General features: G+C 37.5%; 2 protein-coding genes across 2 annotated transcripts; both read left to right on the forward strand.

The window, feature by feature from the left end:
- The first annotated feature begins 4,105 nt into the window (after positions 1-4,105).
- On the forward strand, positions 4,106-20,857 carry LOC310729526 (serine/threonine-protein kinase pim-1-like). Its single transcript, XM_083547793.1, has 8 exons — positions 4,106-4,300; positions 4,463-4,777; positions 18,957-19,051; positions 19,460-19,510; positions 19,626-19,998; positions 20,076-20,252; positions 20,561-20,656; positions 20,778-20,857. The coding sequence occupies exons 1-8, from the start codon at positions 4,258-4,260 to the stop codon at positions 20,822-20,824; spliced, it is 1,197 nt and encodes a 398-aa protein (XP_083403919.1). The 5' UTR covers positions 4,106-4,257; the 3' UTR covers positions 20,825-20,857.
- LOC310733794 (uncharacterized protein) lies at positions 17,561-18,891 on the forward strand (the record flags this gene model as incomplete). The annotated part of the gene is made up of 3 exons (XM_083555215.1): positions 17,561-17,880; positions 18,071-18,394; positions 18,566-18,891. The coding sequence occupies exons 1-3, from the start codon at positions 17,619-17,621 to the stop codon at positions 18,889-18,891; spliced, it is 912 nt and encodes a 303-aa protein (XP_083411341.1). The 5' UTR covers positions 17,561-17,618.
- Positions 20,858-23,571: the final 2,714 nt, after the last annotated feature.

The following is a 23,571-nucleotide window of genomic DNA, read 5'->3' on the forward strand; positions in this document are numbered from 1 at the left end:
CTGTCTGCAGTAGAGATGCTGCTGCCCCAACAGACCACTCCATAGAATATGGCTGAGGCCACCACAGAGACAAAAAAGGCCTTTAGTAGCTCTCCCTGCACTCCAAAAGACCGTAGTCTCCTCAGCAGAAAGAGTCTGCTCTGCCCTTTCTTGTAAATTGCCTCAGTGTTGTCTGTCCAGTCCAGTTTGTTGTTTAGGTGAACACCCAGGTATTTGTAAGAGTCCACTCTCACAATGTCCATATGACATTGTTTATAGATATGTGTTGTCAGTTGAAAACAGTGAAATGTGCAGGACATTGGTACACTCCAGGACCAGGGTTGGGAATCTGTGCACTACCAAAAGGCATGAAATATTTTAGGAACTTGTATCTGGTCCAATTGTTTCCAATAGGTGGCGTTAAATCACCAATCTATTATTTGGTAGCGGACATATAAAAAAAATGAGGAGCTAAACAAGAAGGCGAAGGAGGAGGAGGAGGAGGAGAAGAAGGAAGACAAACCAAGTACATTTTTCCAAGTACATTTGGTAACTGTAGAGAAACACCACCTTCTAATCAGAGTTTATTTAGTTTGAACCCAATCATGAAATTTTCTAATAAATTATTTTGGTAAACAAAAATGTATATTAATCAGACAGAAAAAAGCAAGATGTTTGATGGCTGAAATGTGCAACCACACTGCATCCAATATGCTTCCAATTTAATCACAGTTTTCTTTGTCTCATGAGCTGCATAACAGTCTGCTAAAAAGAGAATAAGATTAAAAAGAGATTTTTGGTTCAACACTCTAACTGGTTTTGCAAAGGCCCTACGCTAATTTAAGCTCTACAACTGCTTTTATTGTCTTTTTTTCATACTTCTGTGTCTCGGCTGCATTGGTACTGACAATATTTTTTTCTAACTATACCCTTACCAAGACCTGTATTTATTACAGTGTTTATATCAAGAAGAAATGAAGGAAACATCGTTTCATAGGTTTATTTGCAGAACCTCGCTTTTAGTCAATTCAATATGAATCTAGTCCATCATATTATTTTTAGTTACTAATATAACTGTGTGTGTTTGAGAGAGAGAGAGAGAGAGAGAGAGAGAGAGAGAGAGAGAGAGAGAGAGAGAGAGAGAGAGAGAGAGAAAGACTGTTATATAACCCGTTAGACCATATTCAGGAATATTTTTTTTAGCAAATTAGCTAAGACCCAAAGGCTGACTGCTTGCTACACATATCTGCTATTCATGTGAGCTTTATAATTTCAAACAAGTAACTGATCATGAAATACTGAATTATGAAATATCATAAACATACACATATTTATTGACAATACAGCATAGAAAACATATCATGCAGACTGCAGTAGCGTTGCCTTGCTCGAATATGCAAGGTCTTACCAGAAAAAGACGTTTTTTTAGTTGGAAGCATTTGTTTCTCTAAAACCTGTGTGTATCATTCAACACTGATCGAGCCTTTTCCACTGTGCAAGCTGCCCATTCGACAGGCACTAAAGCACTCCCATTCCATCATAGATAACTATTAAAATAGTTTTCCTCTCTAATCTTTTAGTCCGAGTCGTTTGTTCTTTCATCATGTCAATCCCAAAGACACTATGCAGTGCATTACAATTGAAACACAATTGAATAGTTCATCTCATGAGTCCTCTGACCTCAGGTTAAGTCAAGAAGCCTTTGTCATTTTAACCATATATAGCTGATGCAGAACACACTGAAATGAGACATTGTTCCTCCAGAACCCTGGTGCTAAATAAAACAACATAAAATAACATAAAGCTACTTAACAGAAGAACACAGAGCTAAGGACTGAGTAAGTTGTCCTCGCCACATAAAGTGCATCGTGTGCAACCTGTGCAAACAGTGCAAGACAAGACAGTGCAAAAGACAACACAAGACAGTGTAGGACAAATACACACAACACGAAAGAGCACCGCCAGTAAACCTACTGTGTTTTATACAGTACAGTGTGAAAAAGAGAACTGGATACAGCAGTGTACTTGCAAATAAACACAAAATGTAAATACAAAAGGTTGTGCAAAACAGCAATAGTAGCAGTCAAATGGATGTGCAAAAAACAGCATGTAAAATTATGTATTCCAAAATAAAGAAATATGGGTGGTACTGCAGACATGAATGTGTGAAATGAGTATGAGTGTGTGTTTGAGTTTAGATTTGAGGCAGCTCAGTAACACAGTTGAGTGATTGTGTGTGTGTGTGTGTGTGTGTGTGTGTGTGTGAGTTTCAGTGCAGTAGAGAGCTGAGTCGTTCGTTCCTTTATCATGTGATTCTGATATACGCTATGCAATTATTATGCTATGTATTTACATATATATATATATATATATATATATATATATATATATATATATATATATATATATATATATATATATATATATATACATACACACACACACACACACACAAACACACACACACACACACACACACGTATATTTTACGTTGAAAATTTTACAATAATTATTTTCGGATCAAACAAATGAAATTAACTAATGACTCGAAAGGAGATTCACTCATTTTGATTACCGAGATTCAAAGAACCAAGTCAATTAAATTATTCGATTTTCCCATCACTAGTAAGAAGCTGGAGCCAAGTTTTATATACACAAATGTAGATTTGTTAACATTTCTCCATATTTTGAGGCATTTAAAAATGATTTGGGAATCTTATTTCAATCCACAAAACGGCAACATAATCGAATTGGACCCCACCCCACTTGCTCTCAAATTTTATTTAAATTTGTCTTATGATTTCTTGTACATATATTTATTATTATTTTTTATTATAATTGTTTTTATTATTTTTTATCATTATTTTTATTATTAAAGTTATTATTTTAACTTTTTCAACTATTTTTCTTGCAGTTATTATGTGCTGCTCGGAAAAAAAAAAAAAAAAATTTAATAAACACACAATTAATTAATTAATTACTTAATGAATTAGTACGAAGCTGAATTCTGCCCCGCTAATGCTTTATTACACAGGCCTATTACTTTTTCTTGTTTCACAATAAAAGACACGACGGCAAGTAATGAAATGAAATGAAATACAATAATTACATAACTAAGTTTACTACTACTAGCTAGCGCCCATAAACTAGCTAATAACTGCAAGAAAGGAAGTAAAAGGTGCTTGGAAAATGCACAGGTGTGTGTTGTTATTTTAATATAGGCAGAGATGTTACAACTGCTATCTGTACAGAGCTAATAACCGAGTTTCTGCACACTTCAACTATTCATGTGATCTTTATCATGTATTATTTTATCAGTATATCATTGATTGATCAGTTAGATGTTTCAGGACATGTATAAATACAGAGCAGTGTTAGTGGAGCCCCTGAGTTTGCTCATTTATACACTTAATAGGTGCGTAACCTGGAGACAAAACAGTAAACATATATGTCGTTATCAAAATCAAAAGTTGCCATGGATACCGAACGCATTTCACTGTTGATACAGTGCAGGTAGGATGCGCCATCTTGGGATGGAAAGTGCTAAAATTAAAACGGTAATTTAATCAATATAAGACCCTAAACACCGTATTAACATCCCCATTTAGTTTTATGGTCTGGTTATTACCCTGTCACTAAGATTAAATTAGTTTAATCGAAACCTTAAAAACAAGAAGGTTTGTATACCAAGCTAAAAGTAATGTTTCTGTCGATGGAAAGTTCAGAAAGATCCAGAATAAACTCTACACTATTATTATAAATACCTGGTAAAGTGGGAGATTTAAGATCAAATCTCTGTATTTTCACACTCACTGATATAAATTCTCTACCGAGTTCAGTCTTGTTAAATAGAAATCAAATGAACTATAACTAGGATTGTGAGAATAAATGGTAAATAAAATGACATCTGTATTAGGAGATCATATCAAGGTAAAAAAAAAAAAAAAAAAAAAAGAGAGAAGAATCTAATAGAAAGATTATTAAGCGTTTGTGAATAGGATGTACATTCATACACACTTTGTGTTTGTGTGTTTTATTACTGGATCATTTTTTTTTTTTTTACAAATTATTTCTTCTTCTTCCTTTCTTTATGCAGCTTTAATTAACATATAGTGGAAGACAAAAATGAAGGAATACTTCAAACATGTATGCATCGATAGAATTCAGCATCAGGGGTCTAATCAGACAGATCTTCCCAAGTCATCATCTAGGGCCAAAAGGAAATCTGCTCACTTGCCAGATGAAAATGAGCCTCAGCAAAAGAGATCAAGAACACAGATGACACAAGACAATCATGACCTCGCCGATTCATCTAAACTTGGTAATAAAAAATGTAAAGATTATTAAGGGTTTGTGAATGTGATATTCTCTGTGTCCACTTTATTAGGAACACCTTTACATTCATATACACAGTGTGTGTGTTGCTGCATTATTACTACATTATTTGAACCAATAATTAATTCTTATCACTCTCTTTATTTAGTTGGAAACAACAACCAGCACATTGGATGCTGGATCGTAAAGAAGGCATACATCAAACATTTATCATACTTGGGTGCACTGAAATTGCTGGAGACCCAGAAGTCCTTATTCCAGTTGCAGTCGGTGGACCTCAGAGCTCAGCATCAGGGGTCTAATCAGACAGATCTTCCCAAGTCACCATCTAGGGCCAAAAGGAAATCTGCTAACTTGCAAGATGAAAATGAGCCTCAGCAAAAGAGATCAAGAACACAGATGACACAAGAGAATCCTGACCTATCAAATTCATCTAAACTTCCGACTAAACATGTTGGCACTGGTAAAACAGAAGAAAGTTGAAATGTATATATATACAAAATCTACCACTATCTGCCCTTCCACATTCCTCTACTTAAAGCCATACCTACCCATCACCTCCTCAGCACCTCTGTTCCCTTCAACAACATGCCTATTAAAATCTGCCCCAATCAGCAATCGTTCTTTCCTAGGTACCCCTTGTACACTTCATCTAACTCACTTCAGAATTTTTCCTTCTCTCCCATCTCACAACCCACTTGTGGAGCATAAGCACTGATGACATTTATCATCACCCCTTAAACTTCCAACTTCACGTTCATCACCCTATCAGAAACTCTCTTCACCTCCACTACACTCTTACTAAACTCTTCCCTTCAGAATCACCCCTACACCATTTCTCTTTACATCCACACCATGATAGAACAGTTTAAATCCACCTCCAATGTTCCTGGCCCTTCTCCCTTTCCACCTGGTCTCCTGAACATACAGCATATCTACCTTTCTCCTCTCCATCATATCAGCTATCTTTCTCTCTTTACCAGTTATAGTACCAACATTTAAAGTACCAACCCGAACCTCCACTCTCCTACACTTCTCCTTTCCCTGCCATCTCTGTAGACGTCTTCCTCCTCTCCTTCTCCTCCTTCGGCCAACAGTAGCCCAATTTCCACCGGTACCCTGTTGGCTAACGAAACTTGTGGCAGTCATTGGTAACCCGGGCCTCGACCGATCCGGTATGAATTTCTATTTCGTCTATCCACATATTTTATTTCGTGCATGCATATTTCGTGCAACCCTCCCCATTTACCCAGGCTTGGGACCGGCACTAAGAGTGCACTGGCTTGTGCAACTCTAATGGCTGGGTTAATCCCGACATACGCTATGCAGTTAAATATACATTATATTATACATTATATATTATACATTATATACATATTAAATAACAGGTTCCACGTAACTTAGTTAGGCTGCATTTAAGTAACAATATTTATTTCAGTAAACTTAAGTTAATTACATAAAGTAATGCAATGTTATTTAGTTAATTCAACGTAACATGCTTAATTTAGTTTTAATATATTGAGTTAATTAAATCCAATTATTCTAAAATATATATTGTTGCCTTCAACCAAAACAAATAATCCAGCTTTATGAATTAGTTTATTCAATGAATCATGAATCAGGTATTTAAATTTTTTTCACAAAAATAATGTGTAATAATTTTCAACATCCTAAAAATATCAAGTATAAAAAGAGAATTACCAACAGATCAAGGGTGAGAGGAGGGGTTGGTTGCAGAGAAACATACAATAAGTTTAAAAAAAATGTAAATGATTTACCATATACTCCTTTTGTAAAAAGTCAAGTTTGTTAATCCTAGCAACCAGTACAAGACAACAAAAAATAGTCCTAAATCAGGAGAATTTTCCAATCTCTGCTATGGAAAAGATGCACAATAATCTTTGATGTCAGAGTTGTTCCAATTGTTGCAGGTGCAAAAAAGCAACTCTGGTGCTGAGTATGATGACGCTATAACGTAGCACTCATTAAGTCAAGTCAAGTTTATTTCTATAGCGCTTTTCACAACAGACATTGTCTCAAAGCAGCTTTACAGAAATCAACAGTCAAGGTGAATGGTGTGCATTTATCCCTGATAAGCAGCCGTGGCGCCTGTGGCAAGGAAAAACTCCCTTAGATGTTATGAGGAAGAAACCTTGAGAGGAACCAGACTCAAAAGGGGAACCCATCCTCATTTGGGTGACATCAAGAGTTTGATCATAAATCTTTCAACAATACAGAACACTGGGACTAACATGAGTACTGGAGTATAAGATTATAAGTAATGTTCTTTCTACAGTCTTATACAGTCTATATGGTTAGTAGCTCCTAGTTTTATGAGCTCAACATTTGTGATCATCACAGATCCGGCATCAGCTTCTCCATGCCAGAGCCTTTAAACACTCCAGGAGGTCCAATGTAAAAAACACACATGTAGCGGGATCCAATTGGCACTGGTACGTCTCTAGATGGTTCGAGATGTTTGCGAGTTCGGCATCTACTTCTTCAAAGGTCCATAATCTTCATGAGGTGGGACGTGACTGGAGCTGGCCAAACCTCAGGATGCCTCGGGATGGGGAGAGAAAGAGAAGCAGTGGAGAGGAATTAGCGTAGCTGCTGTTCATAATATTAACAGCACAAGTTTATAATGTGCATGTGATCAGATGTTCTGGAGCACAAGGTTATGATGTGAGACGTATGTGAGACGTATGTTATGTGTAGGCTTTGCTAAAAAGATACGTTTTTAATCTACACTTAAACTGGGAGAGTGTGTCTGAGCCCCGAACACTGTCAGAAAGACTGTTCCAAAGTTTAGGAGCTAAATGTGAAAATGATCTACTTTAGCCTTTAGTGGACTTTGTTATTCTAGGAACTACTAGAAGCCCAGAGTTTTGAGATCTCAAGGAGCGTGACGGATTGTAGCGTGTTAGAAGACTGGATAGATACATGGGAGCCAAACCATTTACTGCTTTATAAGTAAGAATAGTAGTTTGTAGTCTATTTAAAAGACGTTTAAAACGTAACAGGAAGCCAGTGTAGGGGCGAAAAGATTGAGGTTATATGATCATATTTTCTTGACCTTGTAAGAACTCTGGCTGCTGCATTCTGAACTAACTGAAGCTTGTTTATTAATGATGCAGGAAATCCACCTAGTAATGCATTACAGTAGTCTATTCTGGAGGTCATGAACGCATGGACGAGCTTCTCTGCATCAGATATAGATAACATGTTTCTTAACTTTTTTTTAAAAGATAAGTTGCTGTCATTAAAACAGTATGAATCATGTTAACATTTTAATGTGTGTATATATATATATATATATATATATATATATATATATATATATATATATATATATATATATATATATATATATATATTATTTTTTTCCAACATTTTTATGTAACTTATTAGTATAAACTCTGTTTTCAAATGTTACTCCAAACTTTCGAGCCACTCACGGTTTCTTGCGAACTATCAGATTATTTGCGAGTTACTCTTAGTCCAGTTCCAAATGAAAAGTCAGGAACTATCGAGGTCACAGATTTGGTAACACCCTGAAATTGAGTTACAGTACAGAGGTTTTCCAAGACGGTCCATCACAGAAGCCGAGTCCTCGCACTGTGCGTCAGATGCAGCAAAATGTCACAGTACATGTTGGAATCCATGTTTCTCTCAATAAACCGCAGCTCATGATGTAGGCAAGACACAATTTTCTTTGTACTTCTCACTAGGCGTCGCCACACATGCTGGACTCCATCTGAGCCAAACAAGTTTATCTTAGTCTTACCAGACAACAGGACATTGTTCCAGTAATTCTTGGACAGGTTGTCTCCAGCAAACTTGTTTGTGGGTTTTCTTGTGAGCAGCTTCAGAAGAGGCTCCTTCTGGGACGATAGCCTGCAAACCGACTTGTTGCAGTGTGCAGCGTATGGTCTAAACACTGACAAGCAGAGTTTCCGCTTTTGCAACCTCTAAAGCAATGCTGCAGCAATTCTGCACCTGACGCACAGTACGAGGACGAGGACTTCTTTGATGGAACCTTGCGAGGCCTATCCCGCCTTGGAAAACCATTGTACTGTAACTTAGTTTACTCACTCAACTTTTTGCCAGTTATTTAGACAATAATGGCTGTATGTTAAGTTATTTTTAGAAGAAAGTAAATCTGCTATACAAGCTGCACATTGACTACTCTAAAATATATCCAAATTTAATTTCTATAGTAATGTCAGTTGAAAAGATAAACGAAAACGGTTGCTGAAATGCGAGAGGTGTACTCACTTTTGTGATATACATGTGTGTGATTATATATATATATATATATATATATATATATATATATATATATATATATATATATATATATATATATAAATATATACACATACACACAGGCGATCAAAATTAGAGAACAATTTATAAACAATTGAACAATTCTGAAATAATGTCATCTTCACTGCACAACAGTTGAAGGAGTTTTTGTCCTGTCTATACCATGCTACCAGAACACCTTTTCCACAAAATTCCACTAAAGCATTTAAAAAAAAAAAAACATTATTTTGCAGAAAACACACTGATCAAAATTAGAGAACACTTTCAGATACCTCCCAGTTATTGGTGTTAAACTGGCACCTGGTGCTAATTTCCTTGATTATCTGTCAACCCCTATTTAATTGGCAGCCTACCTTCCAGTTTTACTGACTCTGCAAGATGGTGGGCCGTTCTAAAGTGACTGAAAGCCTCCGGCAGCAGGTTGTCCAGATGAAGGCCAAGGGACGACCCTATCAGCCATAGCAAGACAAGTTGGTCGTTCCAAATCTGTGATTTCAAGAATAATGACTCTTTACAACATCACAAACTCATTCAAGTCCGCCAAGAAGGCTACAGAAGACAAATACAAAAGAGGACAGGATACTGCGGAGGATCTCAATGGGCAATCGTTTCCACACTGCAGCTGGAATTGCTCACCAGTTCAGCGCTGAACTGTAAGGATCTGTCTCGTCATACAGTGTCTCGACGTTTAAGAGCATTTGGACTGAAAGCCCACTCTGCAGTGACCAAACCTCTCATTAGCAGAAAGAATCAAAAGCCTAGACTAAGCATGTTGTGTGGACAGAGGAGAACTGGTCTATAGTTCACTTCAGTGATGAAAGCAAGTTTAATTTATTTGGGTTCGATGGAAAACATTATGTTTGGAGAACAAACTGGAGAAAGACTGAACCCAAAGTGTGAAAAGACGTCAGTGAAAAGTGGAGGAGGAAGTGTCATGGTTTGGGGCATGTTTTCTGCAGCAGGAGTTGGGCCTCTTATACAGCTACATGGCAGAGTGAATGCAAATGTTTATCAGAACCTTCTTCAACAACAAATGGGCCTTCCATGGGTTCATCACCCAATCAGCCCGCAGTGTTAATGCAGGACAACGCTCTATGTCACACAGCAAAACGGGTAAAGCAGTTCCTTGAAACTGAAAACATTGAAATAATGACATGGCCTGCCCAGAGTCCTGATCTCAACCCAATCGAGAACCTCTGGAAAATCCTTAGTGACAAAGTTATGGCCAAGAAACCCACTACAGTCACCGAACTGTGGAGGAGACTGGAAGAAGAGTGGACCAAAATCACACCAGAGCAGTGTGAGAGACTAGAGCTGTCCTGTGGCCGCAGATGTTCTGAAGTCATTCAGAGCAGAGGCCTGTACACTTCCTACTAATTGCTGACTGTTGTAACCTTCAGAAAATTTTGTTGTAATCTTTTTCCATGCTACAGTCATTGTTGTTCTCTAATTTTGATCAGTGTGTTTTCTGCAAAATAATGTTTTTTTTTAAATGCCTTAGGTAATTGGTGGAAAAGGTGTTCTGGTAGCATGGTATAGACAGGACAAAAACTCCTTCAACTGTTGAGCAGTGGAGATGACATTATTTTAGAATTTTTCAATTGTTTATAAATTGTTCTCTAATTTTGATTGCCAGTGTATATATATACAGTGAGGAAAATAAGTATTTGAACACCCTGCTATTTTGCAAATTCTCCTACTTAGAAATCATGGAGGGGTCTGAAATTGTCATCGTAGGTGCATGTCCACTGTGAGAGACATAATCTAAAAAAATGTATGATTTTTTAACTATTTATTTGTATGATACAGCTGCAAATAAGTATTTGAACACCTGAGAAAGTCAATGTTAATATTTGGTACAGTAGCCTTTGTTTGCAATTACAGAGGGCAAATGTTTCCTGTAGTTTTTCACCAGGTTTGCACACACTGCAGGAGGGATTTTGGCCCACTCCTCCAAACAGATGTTCTCTAGATCAGTCAGGTTCCTGGCCTGTCGCTGAAAAACATGGAGTTTGAGCTCCCTCCAAAGATTCTCTATTGGGTTTAGGTCTGGAGACTGGCTAGGCCATGCCAGAACCTTGCTATGCTTCTTACAGAGCCACTCCTTGGTTATCCTGGCTGTGTGCTTCGGGTCATTGTCATGTTGGAAGACCCAGCCTCGACCCATCTTCAATGCTCTAACTGAGGGAAGGAGGTTGTTCCCCAAAATCTCGCAATACATGGCTCCGGTCATCCTCTCCTTAATACAGTGCAGTTGCCCTGTCCCATGTGCAGAAAAACACCCCCAAAGCATGATGCTACCACCCCCATGCTTCACAGTAGGGATGGTGTTCTTGGGATGGTACTCATCATTCTTCTTCCTCCAAACACGGTTAGTGGAATTATGACCCAAAAGTTCTATTTTGGTCTCATCTGACCACATGACTTTCTCCCATGACTCCTCTGGATCATCCAAATGGTCATTTGCAAACTTAAGACGTGCCTGGACATGTGGTGGTTTAAGCAGGGGAACCTTCCGTTCCATGCATGATTTCAAACTATGACGTCTTAGTGTATTACCAACAGTAACCTTGGAAACGGTGGTCCCAGCTCTTTTCAGGTCATTGACCAGCTCCTCTCGTGTAGTTCTGGGCTGATTTCTCACCTTCCTTAGGATCATTGAGACCCCACGAGGTGAGATCTTGCATGTAGCCCCAGTCCGAGGGAGATTGACAGTCATGTTTAACTTCTTCCATTTTCTAATGATTGCTCCAACAGTGTACCTTTTTTCACCAAGCTGCTTGGCAATTTCCCCGTAGCCCTTTCCAGCCTTGTGGAGGTGTACAATTTTGTCTCTAGTGTCTTTGGACAGCTCTTTGGTCTTGGCCATGTTAGTAGTTGGATTCTTACTGATTGTATGGGGTGGACAGGTGTCTTTATGCAGCTAACGACCTCAAACAGGTGCATCTAATTTAGGATAATAAATGTAGTGGAGGTGGACATTTTAAAGGCAGACTAACAGGTCTTTGAGGGTCAGAATTCTAGCTGATAGACAGGTGTTCAAATAATTATTTGCAGCTGTATCATACAAATAAATAGTTTAAAAATCATACATTGTGATTTCTGGATTTTTTTTTTTAGATTATGTCTCTCACAGTGGACATGCACCTACGATGACAATTTCAGACCCCTCCATGATTTCTAAGTGGGAGAACTTGCAAAATAGCAGGGTGTTCAAATACTTATTTTCCTCACTGTATATACACACACGCACACACACACACACACACACACACACACACACACACACAAATTTAAAGGTATACTACACCAAAAGTATAGTCACCCCACAGATGTTCAATGACATTCAGATCTGGGGACTGGAATGGCCATTTCAGAACATTGTACTTGTTCCTCTGCATAAATGAAAAAATCTGCATAAAATCTGCAGAGTAGATTTTGAGTAGTTTTTTTTTGTTGTCTTGTTGAAATATCCAGCCCTGGCGTAACTTTAACTTTGTGACTGATTCCTCAACATTATTCCCAAGAATCTGCTGATATTGAGTGGAATCCATGCGACCCTTAACTTTAACATCGCTGCATTTTCAATCATGTTCCACATTTAAATACTCATAAAACTATTTCCTAGATAGGTTTGTATAATCTTTTAAATTATTCCTATTTAGAGTGTCCCTGTGTATTACTCTGTTGAATTTCAACTCATTTTACTGTGGAGTTTTGGAGAAAAGTAAAGGCAAAATCACTCAAAGCATCCCTGCATTTCAATCATGTTCCACATTTAAATACTCATAAAACATTTTCCTAGATAGGATTGTTCAATCTTTTAAATTATTTTTATTTACAGTGTCCCTGTGTATTACTGAATTAAATTTGAACTCATTTTAATGTGGAGATTTTGAGAAAAGTTAAGGCAAATTGACTTTGGGCAATCTTTCAAATAATGCTTATTTACAGTGTCTTTTAAGCAGTTAAAACTGAAATCTTATTGCAGTTAAAACTGAAAAATGCCAGATAAGCAAACACCAAAAAAGGTCTAAAGTTTGGTCTTTTAAACATTAGATCACTTGCACCCAAAGCACTGATTGTAAATGAGATGATAACAGAGAATAATCTCGATGCACTCTGTCTCACTGAGACCTAGATTAAACCAGATGATTATATGGGTCTTAACGAGTCTACACCGTCAGGATATGTTTATAAGCATGAGCCCCGTCAGACTGGTCGTGGGGGAGGTGTAGCAACCATTTATAGTGCCTCTCTTAATGTTAGTCACAGATTAGGATTCAGCTTTAAATTATTTGAAGTGCTCGTTCTTAAAATTTTACTTTCAGACAAACATATAAAACCCCTACTGTCTCTCGCTCTGGCCACCGTGTACAGACCCCCAGGGCCCTACGCTGATTTTCTTCAAGAGTTTGCTTGTTTTCTTTTAGACCTCTTGATCAATTTTGATAAAGTGCTGCTTGTAGAAGATTTTAATATTCATGCAGATGATGCAAACGATGCCCTAGGACTATCATTTGTGAACTTATTAAACTCTTTTGGGGTTAAACAAAACGTCACCAGACCAACTCATCGCTTTAACCACACATTAGACTTAATAATATCCCACGGAGCAGACGTCACTGATATAGATATTTTACCTCAGAGTGATGACATCACAGACCTTTATCTCATACTGTACACACTACCGGTAGAGCAGATTAGCCGTGTTTACCTTGGTAGGACTATTGTTCCGACCACTAAGGACAGATTCATAAATAACCTGCCTGATTTATCTCAATTTCTCACTAAACCCATAACTTTTAATAATCTTAATGAAATGGTTAAGAACACATAACATACACATAACATACGTCTCACATCCTACACATAACATACGTCTCACATCATAACCTTGTGCTCCAGAACATCTGATTACATGCACATTATGAACTTGTGCTGTTAATATCATTAACAGCAGCGACGCTAATTCCTCTCCACTGCTTCTCTTTCTCTTCCCATCCCGAGGCATCCTGAGGTTTGGCCAGCTCCAGTCACGTCCCACCTCATGAAGACTATGGACCTTTAAAGAAGTAGATGCCGAACTCGCAAACATCCCATACCATCTAGGGACGTACCAGTGCCAATTGGATCCCACTTCATGTGTGGAGTTTTGACATTGGACCTCCTGGACTGTTTAAAGGCTCTGGCATGGAGAAGCTGATGTTGGATCTGTGATGATCGCAAATGTTGAAATATTTTATGAGTTGCTCAGTAGCTCCTAGTTTTTTTTAACCACAAATGACTGTATAAGACTGTAGAAAGATCATTACTTATAATCTTATACTCCAGTACTCATGTTAGTTCTCACTCTCCAGTGTTCTGTATTGTTGAAAGATTTATGATCAAACTCTTGATGTCACCCAAATGAGGATGGGTTCCCCTTTTGAGTCTGGTTCCTCTCAAGGTTTCTTCCTCATAACATCTAAGGGAGTTTTTCCTTGCCACAGTCGCCACGGCTGCTTATCAGGGATAAATGCACACCATTCACCTTAACTGTTGATTTCTTTAAAGCTGCTTTGAGACAATGTCTGTTGTGAAAAGCGCTATAGAAATAAACTTGACTTGACTTGACTTGACTTTAACATTTTACTGTATAGTCTCAAACACTATATGTCACAATATGTTTATTGTTATATGTTATATATAAATATATATATATATATATATATATATATATATATATATATATATATATATATATATAAATAAAACATATAACAATAAACATATTGGTATTATATATCAGATTTCATAAGCTAAATAAATAAATAAATTAAATAAAAAAAATATATATATGTATGTATATATATATATATATATATATATATATATATATATATATATATATATATTATTATTTATTTTTTTTGGTTTGTTTGTTTTGCTTATGAAATCTGATATGCTAAAACAATACCAATATGTTTATTGTTATACGTTTTCTTTGGGGCTATTAAAAACTTGATACAGCTTGTGTACAATCCGTTTACACATAAATCGAGAAAGTCTTAATATCAATGTAATAAATCATTTGCATCTTTGTGTGAGCGAATTGAAATAATCACATTTCAACAAATATAAATGACATTAAAGCGAAAAACAAGAAGGGTAACTAACATGAATGTGAAACCCATGAATGAGGAAAACAGTAACATCATGAAAATACCATACAAAACATGAGATTATGCGCGATTAACCAACCTAACCTAATGACATCCTCAATATATATATATATATATATATATATATATATATATATATATATATATATATATATATATATATATATATATATATATATATATATAAGTAAAATCTCACCTGGCTGTGTGTCCATAAGGAAAAATCTTCGCTTGTTGTGTCTTTTTGCACTGTAAACTTTGCTTAAATTGATTCTCATTAAATGGCGCCGATTAAAAACAGAGCTAAAAAGTGCGCGTTGAATGTGCTTTTCATCTGCGCATGTGCAGATATTACTCCGCCTGTTGACCAAAGCGCGGTACTGCAGATGCAAAACAACTCATTTCATTCGTTTTCCTTAAATTATTAGTGTAAAACCTACGGAAGCGCATTGCATTCACACAAAAAAAGCCAGGATCTCATTCACAGCCAGGATCTCATAATCATGACTTAGTAGCTCATAATTATGACATAGTATTTCAATATTATGACTTAGTATCTCATAATTATTACTTAGTATCTCATTATTATGACTTAGTATCTCATAATTATGACTTAGTATCTCATAATTATGAGATCCTTATCTTATAATTATGACTTAGTATCTCATTATTATGACTTAGTATCTCATAATTATGACTTAGTATCTCATTATTATGACTTAGTATCTCATAATTATGACTTAGTATCTCATTATTATGACTTAGTATCTCATAATTATGAGATCCTTATCTCATAATTATGACTTAGTATCTCATAATTATGAGATAAGTTGGGGCAGTCTGTGGCAGGGGAGCGTTTTAGCGCATAACACCGGATCTGACGTTACTGCATTTTTTGGCTCGGAAGCGCCTCATTGCGCAACAATTGAGACGTAGAAGCTATTATATGGTTATTGTTATAATAATAATAATAATAATAATTATTATTATTAGCAGTCAATGTTAAAATATAATAATAATAATAATAATTATTATTATTATTATTATTATTATTATTATTATATTTTAACATTGACTGCTTATATGGTGGTGCCTTTTCTGGTCAGGGAAGAATCACACAGCACACAGAATGGCGCATATGTTTTTCTTTAATTTAATGCAGATAAGAGACAAGTATATATACACTCACTGGAAAATACCTGAGCTAAAACTGTTCCTGATTGGGTAAGAAGACAATAATAACCAGAGATGTGTGAGCCCAGATAAAGACTTCCTGTATACCTTACATACTCACATTATAAAGACCCTATAGACACTGAACAGATAACAGGAATGTGTTTAGAGAATCAGTGTGACAACCATCTTAACACTAACATATACAGTCATCAAACTACTAAGTCATAATTATGAGATACGGATCTCATAATTATAGGATACTAAGTTATAATTATGAGATACTAAGTCATAATTATGAGATCCTGGCTGTGATTTTTTTTTTTGTGTGAATGCAATGCGCTTCCATATAAAACTGAAATATTACTATTTTTTTATTTTGTCAACACGACTCTTTTAATTAAAATATTTAATTAATTTATTTTAAACATAGTTACATTATTTGAACCAACAGCAGCCACATTTTGTGAGTGTATATTGACTAATTGAAAATGTAACATTTATTATTTTCTGATTAAACGAATTAAATGATCTAAATGAATAAAAAAGATTCATTCATTTTGATGAACAAGATTCAAAGAACCAAGTCACTGAAGTGATCCGATTTTAACTAGTAAGAAGCTGTAGCCAAGTATTATTTACACAAATGTAGATTTTTTAGTTTCTTCTTGTTTTAAAGCATTAAAAATTATTGTGAAATTTAATTTAATTATTATATGTTATTATATGTTGCTCGGATTTATTGTTAAATGTGTTTAACAGTAAAAAAAATAAAAAATAATAATAATAATAATAATAATAATAATTGTAAGAAGTTAAATTCTGTCCCCGCTAATGCTTTAATAAACCCTACATGTTTCACAATAAAAGACACGACGGCAAGTAATGAAATGAAATAAAATCAATAATTACACAATTAAGTTTACTACTCTAGCTAGCGCCCATAAACAAGCTAATGACTGCTATCTGTACAGAGCTAATAACCGAGTTTCTGCACACTTCAACTATTCATGTGATCTTTCTATCATGTATTATTTTATCAGTATATCATTGATTGATCAGTTAGATGTTTCAGGACATGTATAAATACAGAGCAGTGTTAGTGGAGCCCCTGAGTTTGCTCATTTATACACGTAATAGGTGCGTAACCTGGAGACAAAACAGTAAACATATATGTCGTCATCAAAATCAAAAGTTGCCATGGATACCGAACGCATTTCACTGCTGATACAGTGCAGGTAGGATGCGCCATCTTGGGATGGAAAGTGATAAAATTAAAACGGTAATTTAATCAATATAAGACCCTAAACACCGTATTAACATCCTCATTTAGTTTTATGGTCTAGTTATTACCCTGATATAAATTCTCTACTGAGTTCAGTCTTGTTAAATATAAATCAAATAATCTAAAACTAGGACTGTTAGAATAAATGGTAAATAAAATGACATCTGTATTAGGAAATCATATCAAGGTAAAAATCATATCAAGGTCTACTTTATTACAAATAGCCATACAATCATGTGTGTGTGTGTGTGTGTGTGTGTGTGTGTGTGTGTGTTTGTGTGTGTTTTAATTCTAGATCATTTATACAAATATTTACTTACTTTCTTTCTTTATTCAGCTTAAAATATCAAAATATGAAGGAATACATCAAACGTGTACCCTACATATTCATCAATGCACTGAATGCACTAAAATTGCTGGGGATCAAGAAGTCCTTGTTCGAGTGTGCAGACCCCAAAACTCAGCATCAGGGGTCTAATCAGACTAATCTGACCAAGTCATCATTAAGGGGCAAGAGGAAATCTGCTCACTTAGCAGGTAAAAATGAGCCTCAGCAAAAGAGACCAAGAAAACAGAAACAAAACAATCCTGTCCTCGCCAATTCACCTAAAGTAGGTAAGTAAATAACAGAATGATGATAAAGGGTATGTGAATGTGATGTACTCTAACAATTCACTTTATCAGGAACACCTGTACATTCATATACACTTTGTGTACCTGTGTGTGTGTGTGTTTGTGTGTGTGTTGCTGCATTATTACTCGATTATTTTGCAAAGATTTATTTATCTTCACTTTCATTATTTAGCTGTAAATAACAACAAGCACAGTGGATTCTGCAACAAAAAGAAGACATACATCAAACGTGTATCCTACTTAAACCTTCGTACACTGAAATTGCTGGGGATCAAGGAGTCCTTGTTTCGGGAGCAGTTCGCAGATGCCAGAGCTCAGCATCAGGGGTCTAATCAGACAGATCTGTCATCAGCTAAAGGCAAAAGGCAAGTCAAGTCATCATCTAGGCGCAAAAGGAAATCTGCTCACTTGCCAGATGAAAATGAGCCTCAGCAGAAGAGATCAAGAACACAGATGACACAAGACAATCATGACCTCGCCGATTCACCTAAACTAGGTAATAAAAAAATGGAAAGATTATTAAGGGTTTGTGAATGTGATGTTCTCTCAGTGTCCACTTTATTAGGAACACCTTTACATTCATATACACTTTGTGTGCCTGTGTGTTACTGCATTATTACTAGATTATTTGTACAAAGAATTAATTCTCATCTCTTTCATTATTCAGCTGTAAACAACAACCAGCACAGTGGATGCTTGAACGTAAAGAAGAGTGCATACATCAAACGTGTATCCAAATCATGCTTGTGTGTACCAAAATTGCTGAGGACCAAGGAAAAGTCCTTGTCCCAGGAGCAGGTTGCAGACCCCAGAGCTCAGCATCAATTGTCTAATCAGACAGACTTACCCAAGTCATCAGCTAGGGGCAAAAGGAAAACAACTAACCTCTTAGATGAAAATAAATGTGAGCAGAGGAACGAGAATCCTGACCTCTCAAATTCATCCAAACTGCCTTCTAAACATGTTGGCACTGGTAAGACAGATGGAATTTGAAATGTATTAAAACTGTAGGACTACTTATGTGAATGAGACAATCATATTTGGATGCTTTCTTGCAGCAAATTTCAAGAATGAGTATGAGGAGGGAGAACTGCTGGGCAAAGGAGGATTTGGATGCGTGTTTACTGGTATACGCAAAGCAGATGGATTGCCAGTAAGCCTTTTCATTCCTTTTTCACTCTTGTCTTTAACTGTCCTTATGATAATCTGAAGGAAAGATGTGCTGATGGACAGAATGTATTTGATTAAACTTCTTAACTCAGTTTTTTCAAATATAGTTTAATAGGCAAATTAGAGAGGCAGAACTTGTATTAAAACTGACAGTTTTTAGTCATAATCCTGAATATTAAAATGTGAGTTCAGGATAGGTTCTAATCTTGTCCGTTGATTGTTGTCTGTTTCATTATCATTATTTTGACATATTTCGACATCAAGAGTAATTACTACACTCACACATACCTTATTATTTATCTTCAGAGGCCAAACGAGTGTAAAGATCATTTTTCTTAATTTATGTGAACAATTTCATCTAAGTTCACATAACACATTCATATTTCCTTAGGTTGCAATCAAGTATGTCTCCAAACAGGAATCACCTGAAGAACTGGAAATTGTAAGTTTCATTCGCAGTATCATCATCATCATCTTCATCAAATTGTGTATAAAACTTTGATAGGTTGGGGTTATTATAGGTTGGGATTATATGTGGCACTTATTCTTTACTACAGCCTGGACATGGTTACCTGCCCACTGAGGTAGCTTTGATGTGCATTGTAAACACTGAACCAATCTGTTCCAACATCCTGCGGATTCTCGAGTGGTATGATGATCATGACAAATACATCATGATACTGGAACGGCCTGAACCATGTGAGGACTTGGATCAATTCCGCAAAAAGCATGGCAGCCGCTTGCCTGAGTTCATGGCTAGTAAACTGATGTTTCAGCTTTTGAAGGCGCTGAAGCATTGTAAGAGCCGAGGAATTCTTCATCGCGACATTAAGCCAGAAAACATCCTAGTTCAGACAGACACTCTTAATATCAAGCTGTTTGACTTTGGGTGTGGAGACTTGGTCAAGGACTGTTACAACGAATTTGCAGGTAACTTATATGAAACCATAAGTTCTGCATGGCAGTGAATATTGTGCTTCTTTTACTAAATGTATCTCTGTTAACAGGCACGTTCGACTACGCTCCGCCTGAGTGGTACAAAAAGAAACAGTATTTGGCGGACCCAGCTACAGCCTGGACTGTGGGTGTGACACTGTACAAGCTGGTGTGTGGCTCTCTGCCTTTCAAGACCAGGAATCAATTGAAACGTGGCTTTGTGCACTTTCCCAAAAATATTTCTCAAGGTCAGGAATTGCAAAGACTGATAAGCTATGAAATAATTTATAGCAGGATCAACTCTATTTTGTACATTGACTTGAACAGAGAAACATGTATTTTATTTTATGACTGTTATAAATTATTTAGTGAGTACAATGAAATTCACAGGAAATTTGCACAGCTATAATTGTGATCGCAGATACTTTGAGGGTTATGGGGGATATTTCTTGAAGGGTCATAAATTATCCAGCAGGTTCTTTATTGGGTTAAGTATTATATTCTTCTTTCTATGTATAATTTATTTTCTACTTGTTTATTTCTGTATGTGTAACAGAGTGCAGTCATTTGGTCCGTTGGTGTTTGCGTGTCAAAGCAGAAAACCGTCCCAGCCTGGAACAGATAGAGCATCACCAGTGGTTTCACTTATCAGGTATTTGCAGTTTTCTTTTGCTGCCACTTTCTTTGTGATCTTATTTTTTATTTATTTTTTAATATGTGGCAGGATTATGTCATTAATTAATTGTGCCTTCAAAATCTTTCTTTTGATTTAGGATTAACAGTACAAACAGCTGGACAGGAGACGAAGACTCTGCACTGAAACAGATCAAACAAATATAAAACATACTATTAGTTTCAATAAAATGGTAATTTGTTATTAAATCTTGATTTTGACCATATTTTGACCCAGCAATTAGAGTTGCACAAGCGGTGTACCTAGGAAAGAACGACTGGTGATTGGGGCAGACTTTAATGGGCATGTAGGTGAAGGGAACAGAGGTGATGAGGAGGTGATGGGGAGGTATGGTTTTAAGGAGAGGAATGTGGAAGGGCAGATAGTGGTAGATTTTGCTAAAAGGATGGAAATGGCAGTGGTGAACACGTATTTTAAGAAGAAGGAAATTCATAGGGTGATGTATAAGAGTGGAGGAAGGTGCACACAGGTGGACTACGTGCTATGCAGGAGATGCAACCTTGAAGGAGATTGGAGACTGTAAGGTGTTGGCAGGGGACAGTGTAGCTAGACAGCATCGGATGGTGGTCTGTAGGATGGTTTTGGAGGCGAAGAAGAAGAGGAGGAGAGTGAGGACTAAAAGAAGAATAAGATGGTGGAAACTGAAGGAGAAAGAGTGTAGTGTGAGGTTCAGGGAAGAGGTCAGACAGGGGCTCGGTGGTGGTGAAGAGGTGTTGGATGATTGGGCAACTACTGCAGGAGTGATGAGGGAGGCAGCTAGAAAAGTACTTGGTGTGACATCTGGAAATAGAAAGCAAGACAAGGAGACATGGTGGTGGAATGAGGAAGTGCAGGAGAGCATAAGGAGAAAGAGGTTGGCAAAACAGAAGTGGGATAGACAGAGTGATGAGAAAAGTAGGCAGGAGTACAAGGAGATGCCGCAGCCGGTAAAGAGGGATGTGGCGAAAGCCAAGGAAAAGGCATATGAGGAGCTGTATGAGAGGTTGGACACTAAGAAAGGAGAAAAGGATTTATACCGATTGGCCAGGCAGAGGGACCGAGCTGGAATGGATGTTCTGCAAGTTAGAGCAATAAAGGTTGGAGAGGGAAATGAGTTGACTAGTGAGGATAGTGTGTTGAGAAGGTGGAGGGAGTATTTTGAGCAGCTGATGAATGAGGAAAATCAGAGAGAGAGAAGGTTGGACGATGTGGAGTTGGTGAAGCAGGACGTGGATAGGATTAGTAAGGAGGAAGTAAGAGCAGCGATTAAGAGGATGAAGAGTGGAAAGTCGGTTGGACCAGATGACATACAGGTAGAAGCGTGGAGATGTTTAGGAGAGATGGCAGTGGAGTTTTCGACCATTTTGTTTAACAGGATTTTGGAAGGTGAGAAGTTGCCTGAGGAATGGAGAAGAAGTGTGCTGGTACCGATCTTTAAGCATAAAGGAGATGTGCAGTCTTGCAGTAACTACAGGGGAATTAAGTTGATCAGTCACACCATGAAGTTATGGGAAAGAGTAGTGGAAGCCAGGCTGAGAGAAGAGGTGACCATCTGTGAGCAACAGTATGGTTTCATGCCGAGGAAGAGCACCACAGATGCCTTATTTGCTTTGAGGATGTTGATGGAGAAGTATAGAGAAGGACAGAAGGAGCTGCATTGTGTATTTGTGGATTTAGAGAAAGCGTACGACAGAGTGCCAAGAGAGGGGTTGTGGTACTGTATGAGGAAGTCAGGTGTGTCAGAGAAGTATGTGAGGGTGGTGCAGGACATGTATGAGGACAGTGTGACGGCAGTGAAGTGTGCCGTAGGTACGACAGACTGGTTCAGGGTAAAGGTTGGACTGCATCAATGATCGGCCCTGAGCCCTTTCCTGTTTGCAGTGGTGATGGACAGGTTGACGGACGAGGTCAGACAGGAGTCTCCCTGGACTATGATGTTTGCGGATGATATTGTGATTTGTGGTGAGAGTAGAGAGCAGGTTGAGAAGAGCCTGGAGAGGTGGAGATATGCGCTGGAGAGAAGGGGAATGAAACTCAGTAGGAGTAAGACAGAATACATGTGTGTGAATGAGAGAGAGGCCAGTGGAGTGATGCGGTTGCAGGGAGAAGAGCTGAAAAAGGTGGAGGAGTTCAGGTACCTGAGGTCAACAGTGCAAAGTAATGGAGAGTGTGTTAGAGAAGAGAAGAAAAGAGTGCAGGCAGGGTGGAGTGGGTGGAGAAGAGTGACAGGAGTGATTTGTGATAGTAGGGTATCTGCAAGAATGAAAGGGAAAGTTTATAGGTCTGTGGTGAGACCTGCGATGTTGTATGGATTAGAGACAGTGGCATTGAGTAAAAGACAGGAGGCGGAGCTTGAGGTAGCAGAGCTGAAGATGTTAAGGTTTTCGTTGGGAGAGGATGGACAAGATTAGAAATGATTTTATTAGAGGTACAGCGCATGTAGGATGTTTTGGTGACAAGGTAAGGGAGGCGAGATTGAGATGGTTTGGACATGTGCAAAGGAGGGACATGAATTATATTGGTAGAAGAATGCTGAGGATGCAGCCACCAGGTAGGAGGAAAAGAGGAAGGCCAAGGAGATTGGGGCTCGCCACCGGGGACATGGACGAGTACAAGGCTGCGTCTTACAGTGTTCGCAGAGCGGTGAAGGAAGCAAAGCGGCGCTACGGGAGGAAACTAGAGTCACAGTTTCAACATGGTGGCTCTAGGAACCTGTGGCAGGGACTAAGAACAATAATGGACTATAAAACACCATCTTCTAAAATGGTGAATGCGGACGCTTCTCTGGCAGACGAGCTAAACACCTTTTACGCTCGTTTCGAGGCTGCAGCTAACCACGCTAGCGACACAACCAGCGTGCACGCCGAGAGAGCCGGAGAGGTAAACACGTTCAC

Source organism: Silurus aristotelis (genome assembly GCF_946808225.1).
Source record: "Silurus aristotelis genome assembly, chromosome: 1".
Lineage (NCBI taxonomy): Eukaryota > Metazoa > Chordata > Actinopteri > Siluriformes > Siluridae > Silurus > Silurus aristotelis.